Genomic DNA, 6,568 nt, shown 5'->3' with positions numbered 1-6,568 from the left:
ATGTCACTCATGTCTTAAAGATTTTCCTCGAGTAAATAAAATAAATGTACGTTAAATATTAAGAGACGAGTGTCTAAATAATTTTGTGAAAATCTTAAAAACAAAAGTCATAAATAATAACGTTAATCAATCGACTGACTTTAAAGCAGTTTTACGATCGAGTTGATCGAAGCGGATTCCTGTCTTTTTGTCCGAAACGTTGAACTTTATTCTTGTTTTTCATTTGTAATTTCATGAAGAACATTTTTCGTATAATTACAACTTTGTTAACATCGCTGCTTTTCCCCCCAAAAATTGTCACTTTTTATATATATAATTGTCGTCTTTTGTCTTTATGTGACCATAATATTGATACTTTGCTCTCATAGAATTCACCTTTAAAAACGATAACATTTAAATCTATTTATTATAAATGACATTGGCTCGAATCAAAGAGACAAAGTGTTCAGTATAAACAACTTTATTTCCATAATTTCGTGACTTAAAGGTTCAACATCTGAGATCGGAGCGTTTTGATTCGCAGCTCGTCAATGGTGAACCGACGGCTATAGGCTAACAGCGCTAGCAATGACAGCAGTGCTAACAGCGCAAACATCAGTTAACAGAGCTGACGGTGTTTACCTGAGGGGGAACTGCTACATGCTACGTTTCCATGATGCTAACATGCACTAACATGGCCGCCCACATTTTAAATACTGCTCCTTTAATTCCTCAAATATTTCAAAATTTTTCTTATATATAAAATTAATTTGACACGTTTTCTCTGTAAAATTCTGACTTCATTCTCACAAAATAATGACTTTGGTCTCCCTTAAATGTTGCAAAAATATTCTCAATATTTGTCCTTTTTTGTGAGAATATATTCTGACTTTTTTGGTACAATTAATATTTTTCTCTCAAATCATTCTGACTTATAATACTAATATTATAACGTGATACTATTCTGAGAAGAACCGCCTGCAATGACGAAAAGTATCGAAGAAACTTTTTTAAAAATGGGCCAAATTTATACAAGTGCCATGAAAACGTCTCAGCCAATAAAACCAGTAAAGAGAGTAAACAAACAGCAACAGTGCTTCTCTTCAGATCCTCCTCCTCTCCATCGTCCATCTTTTCTTTTTTCTTTTCCTCGTTCAAACTCAGACATGATGTGAAGGACTTCCATGCTCCTCTTCTGTGTTCGTTATCAAAAACAAACCGATGGAAGTAGTTCACATCTCTTAACGAGTCATTTTTCCCAAAACAAACAAACCTTCACAGAACATTTCAGCACTTTGATCGGACGAAGCAAACCCGCGGACCTGCACACGTTATGATTTCAGGAAGCAAAGGACGACGTCGATTTTTTTTTTACACGCTTTGGCCATTTTTCAAAAATAGTTTGTGTTTTTGAGGCTCCACACAAACTATTATTTATTTTATTTATTTTTTAAATGCCAGAATTCCCTCCTCCTCCTCCTCCTCCTTCAGTCAGTCGTTAAAGCTGCGACCCGGAAGAGGAGAAGAAGAAACTCGGAGCACGTTTCTTTAAGTTAACTTTTGTTTCCACGCAGTGCTGTGAGTCGTACGAGCTGTGATTCTGTCCCGATCTTCTCGTGCATACGTGGGGTAACTTTTTGCTAAGTGTGAAAATATTTTGCCAAGTGCCACGCCCCGGCCTGTTGCGATGCTTTACCATAATGTCTATAAAAAACAGGAAGTGATTTTTGCTGGCGGGATGAAAAAAACACCAGAAAAGATAGAATTCTGATTATTATTATATTGGTGGCTGTTATTATTACTACTTCTACTGTATCATCATCGCGACCATGATTATTCTCATAATCATTTAAGAGTCTATTGTTCAGCCATGTATTTTTTATTTTGAGATTGTTTTCTTTTTATTATTAAAGGTAAAATGAACTAACAGATCTCGCTGTTGTGTTTTTGTTTGAGCATTTAATTATTGAATGTTTTAGTTCAAGTCATCCAAGAAATGAAACGCGTCAGAAGTGCTGCTGAGATAACGTCGCGATGAGAACGCTCCAACATGCTGCAGCAACGCCTTCAATTACAAAAGTACACCAATTATATTTTAACAATTATTGTTTTCACATTTAACTGGATGGATTATAAATAATACATAGAAATACATGTTCTTAAGTACAATAATGTCTGGATTAAAGAATAACTGACATAAAGCTTTTTAATGTGCATCTTTAAAATAAAGTAATTCATTTTAGAAACATTAAATTCACTTCATTCAGGTGTGGAGTGATGTCAATAAAAAAGCCACAATATTATATTTCTCATCTTCTAACCAGATAAATCGGTGTTCATGGACTTCATGTAGTTAACACTTGTTTCAGCTCTATTCTCTGTTGTCATTGAACAGTGAACTAACGCGTTATGATTCTGTCATTTTGTGCTCTGAGGTTTATTTTCTGTGTCTTCATTCAGATGTGAGAGGGTACGTTCGCTCCATATGAGACACTGCTTTTAAACTGTCCGTGGGAAGAAGTCCCCGGTACGAGTTTGTCCATTCTTGGTTAAAGACTCTCGTCTCTCTCAACACTTTTCTCTGGAGATCGTCTTGTGGAATTACTTCTCTAACTCATAATAATGTTCCTGCTGTCTCCCCGTGTGTCACAGTGTGTGTAAATCTCACTCGAGTCAGGAAACTTGTCAGAATACTCGTATCTGATTGGCTGAGCTGCATCACGTGATGTGATTCACACGCACTGGTCGGTGTGTTTCCTGCACCGCTGAACAAGTGCCGTAACGGCTGGAAAAGCTGCGCCGGTTAAAATAGAATAATTCTTAATTATCTATCAGTTTTAGGTCCTGGGTCCAGATCCGGACCACGGTCTGCCTATTGGTGACCCCTGTGCTATAATATGACTTTTAAGGCAGTTTGGGTAAAAACAGAGGCAGAGTTGATTTTAACGCAGTTTATTGTAAATCGCTGGAACATCAGATTTTCAGTTTGAATCCACAACCAGCGTCAGCAGTCTGCTGCGGTTCAACACATGTCCTAGAAAACTAAAGTAACAGTTCTTCATGAGCTGGATCAGGTTCTGGTGTCGACAGTAATCGGGGTCAAAATGTTTTCATTTCTCAGGATTATTAAAAAGGTGATTTATGTTTTTAGTTTTTGTAAAAAGAGCCGTCGTGAGTCGCGCTGTCATAAAGCGTCGTAGTCGTCGTCGTCCTCGTGTTTCCTCTTCAGCGAGTCGCTGGAGTTCTGCGTCACCATGTTGGTGGTGATGAGGATGTTCTTGGAGCCAATCAGAGACGGGTTGATGAGGACGTTGGAGACGGCGGGCGTGGACGGCGTCGCTGTCGGAGGGAGAAGAGCAGCGAAGGGTTAAACTCTGTTTTATTCTAACGTGGTTATCTGACGTTAACGGGATGGTTTCATACGCTGCTCCTCTTGAACGGCGTTGAGAGCAGAGCACCCGAAGAATAAAAGCACGACCGTGCAAACACTCGAAGAAGAGACAGAGGGATTGAAAGGTCCCGATTGTTGTTGTTGTTGTTATTATTATTATAGTAGTAACCCTTTAGGCCGATTCTACGATGGACTTTAACTTGTAGTTTTGTGTTTTCTTGTTTATTGAACAACAATTTTGTCCAAAACACTTTTGATTCTGAATGTTCAATAAAGACGTAAACATGTGAGTGACAGGAGGAGAGGCTCTTACTGGTTTTGCTGGCGGCCGTCTGAGAGGGCGGTGGGATCTGAACCGTGAACCTCTGACCCGTCAGAGACACCGGAGGTCCCACCTTAGTGCTGACGGAGTGGACCGACGGGGCTCCTGTGGAGAGAACGCGGGTCAGAACACACTGGTCCTACTGGGACCTGGTCTCACAGAGAAGAACCCATCTAAAGAGAATATATCCGTTTAAATCTGGTTGGTTATGATGTTCAAGGAGACCTGCCTACATTTCCCAGAATGCATTGGGTGAAACACCTGTATTGAGTGTTCAGATGTTGGTTTGATTGCAGAATAAACCCAAAAAAGTGTGGAAGAGTTTCAGTTTACGTCCTGAGAACATTTAAAGAAATCAGTTCCAGACTCACTTTACAGTAAAAACATGTTCATGTATTCATGTGTTCATGTGTTCATGACAACATCAGATCATCTCCTGTAATCTGACGTCTCTCAGAGATCTCTGGCTAAACATTTTAAATACTAAATGGTGTTTTATATATAAATAATATATATATATATTATATTTTCCCACAGTTCCTTCTGGTAGCAGTGTTGACGGTTCAACATGTGAATGCGAGCGCGTAGCTGCATTGCATTCTGGGTAACCCTCTAGCCTTCACTCACCGAGGGTGGGCGTGCCCGGTCTGCTGGACACGGTGCCGACGCTGAGCCGAGGAACCGATATCCTGCCGACCGACGTCACCTGAGAGGAAGCAGACGATAGGGGAGTTGTGTTGTGGAGGAGAAGAAGAACATCACTCAAAGTAAGCGTGTGTCGGTACCTTCTTCTGGACGGTCTTCAGTCTGTAGTTGGGTGCAGTCAGACAGTAGCGGTCCGGAGGGAGTCGGGGTCCGGTGTAGGGTTTGATCAGAGGGAGGGGGGTTAGGTTCTTCTGCCTAGCAACCTCCAACAGGAACTGGACACATGACAGAACACATATAAACATCATAAACACACCGCACATTCGTCAGCAGCTCCTCCCCTGAAACCTGTTTGATGAGAGTACTGATGAGAGTACTGATGAGAGTACTGATGAGAGTACTGATGAGAGTACTAGTATCTATAACTAGCGGTGCTCCTCACAGGTTCATAACTGCTCACAGCATGTTGTGACTCACTGATTGGTTGAATCTATAAAACAGTTTCTCACAAAAGCTTTAAAAGACAAAAAACAAATAATGAACAACAGAAAACTTGTTCAACTGACTAAAACGTTCGATGAGTCAACGATCAATACGTCACAGAAGCATTGTGTTCACACCTGTGACTCTACAGTCAGAGGCTCCATCTAGTGGTGGAACCAGATACTACACAGCATCTACACAGCAGGGAGTCGACCCTCGTCTTCTGCAGCAAAACATTTACAATCAGTTCAACAACAGAGCCCGCCGGCAGCATGGACCAGCATGGACCAGCATGGACCAGCATCGACCAGCATGGACCAGGATGTTGGAGAGGAGAGGAGAGGAGACAAAGCGCTGTGGGAGCTGTTGGTGTTTAAAGGGTTAACCTGAGCAGGTGGAGCTTACGTCTCGTGGCGGCGGCGAGGTGAACGACTGGTCCATGCGACACTGGATCGCCAGCTTGATGTCGTCGGCGTCCACGCTGGACTTCTTGGCGTGCGTGGCGTAGATCTTGGCGTCCTCGATGATGGACGTCACGTATCCTGTGAACAGAAACAGAAGAACCTGAACGACTGGCTGTCATGTTGTGTACTAGTTGTATTATTAAAGGTATTGTTAGAACTGTAATAGTATTATTAAGTACTAACATGTGAGTACAATAAAGTTTCATTTAGTCTGAAACCAGCAGAGACTTGGTTTGAGATCAGATGAGATAAAAAGTGTATTTATATCCGCGAGTCTGACGGTTTTTTCCCGCATGGACCGCCTGATGCTTTGCAAATAGTCCGATGCTTCCTGTATCCGCTGTGTGGCGCTACAGAACACGTGCAAACATGCATCATGATGGTCTGTATCAAGTGTAAACAACATTGTGTAAAAGTCATGTACCCTTTCACCAGCAGGTGGCGCTGTGAGTACTAGTGAAGATGAGCTTGTAGACATCCTCAGGCCATGAGTGTCATCAAGCACGAGAAGTCTGGGAGCGTTTGGAACAAGTCCAGCTGAGTTACATCAGCTTGTTTGATGGGGAATCACGTAAAGCTACGCTACGGCTAAACGATTCCGTCAAACGTAAAGCTTTTGATAACTTTTAATCACAACGGTGATGTCATTGTATTGACAAAATTTAAAGTGGATCTGATGAAGTCTCTAGGAGGAGTTCACTAAAGAATAAAACCCTTTACAGCTTCATCAGGGCCTTCTCTGCCCACGCCGTCGGCTCCTCGTGAATAAACCACAAGAGACTAACTGACTTCTGTGTTTTTAACCTTCATATAATTAAATATTATGTAAATATAAGTGCTTCTGTGTTATTGGTTTCAAATTTGCTGGAGTTTGAGAATTAACATGAATAATATTTTTATCAGAAAGTCTCAACGTGAACTTAAAACATCAAACATCAGCTGATGACTCACTGTAGGTGAACTCCAACATCTGGTTGATGACTCGGGGCTCGTACTCGGTGATCCCCATGTCCTTCAGGATCTGGATCATCACCTGAGACAGTGAGGGTCCATCAGAGGACAACGCAGTCATGTGAAGAACATGTGGTACGTATATCTGATGCTACTGCTTCATATCCTGTTTCCTTTATTCTACATTAATACTTCAGATTCTAGAAGATCATGTTTGTAGCGCTGCCGTCCGGTGAGAACCTCGTATCTCTAAAAATATAACATATCAATATACATAAATCAACATGTACAGTATAAAGTACAACATGTACCTCTGAGGTGTAGTACAGTATA

At 41.2% G+C, this 6,568-nt stretch overlaps 1 protein-coding gene across 1 annotated transcript; it reads right to left on the bottom strand.

The window, feature by feature from the left end:
- Nucleotides 1-2,915: 2,915 nt before the first annotated feature.
- LOC116378256 (transcription initiation factor TFIID subunit 9-like) lies at nucleotides 2,916-6,562 on the bottom strand. Its single transcript, XM_031840097.1, has 6 exons — nucleotides 6,236-6,562; nucleotides 5,226-5,362; nucleotides 4,478-4,612; nucleotides 4,320-4,398; nucleotides 3,684-3,797; nucleotides 2,916-3,318 (listed from the first exon to the last, which is right to left on the bottom strand). The coding sequence occupies exons 1-6, from the start codon at nucleotides 6,354-6,356 to the stop codon at nucleotides 3,164-3,166; spliced, it is 741 nt and encodes a 246-aa protein (XP_031695957.1). The 5' UTR covers nucleotides 6,357-6,562; the 3' UTR covers nucleotides 2,916-3,163.
- Between the last annotated feature and the right edge of the window lie 6 nt (nucleotides 6,563-6,568).

This window comes from Anarrhichthys ocellatus, unplaced genomic scaffold (assembly GCF_004355925.1).
Source record: "Anarrhichthys ocellatus isolate YVR2014 unplaced genomic scaffold, GSC_Weel_1.0 scaffold2310, whole genome shotgun sequence".
Classification (NCBI taxonomy): domain Eukaryota; kingdom Metazoa; phylum Chordata; class Actinopteri; order Perciformes; family Anarhichadidae; genus Anarrhichthys; species Anarrhichthys ocellatus.
Note: the sequence above shows the minus strand (reverse complement) of the source record. Positions and strands in the feature narration are given on the sequence as shown.

Excerpts from the sequence above, each read along its gene's own strand:
- LOC116378256 (XM_031840097.1), bottom strand. The coding sequence starts at position 6,356 with ATGACTGCGTTGTCCTCTGATGGACCCTCACTGTCTCAGGTGATGATC. Across the intron at positions 5,363-6,235 it reads GATGTTGGAGTTCACCTACA|GATACGTGACGTCCATCATC; the intron begins GTGAGTCATCAG and ends TTCTGTTCACAG. Across the intron at positions 4,399-4,477 it reads TGAAGACCGTCCAGAAGAAG|GTGACGTCGGTCGGCAGGAT; the intron begins GTACCGACACAC and ends GCTTCCTCTCAG.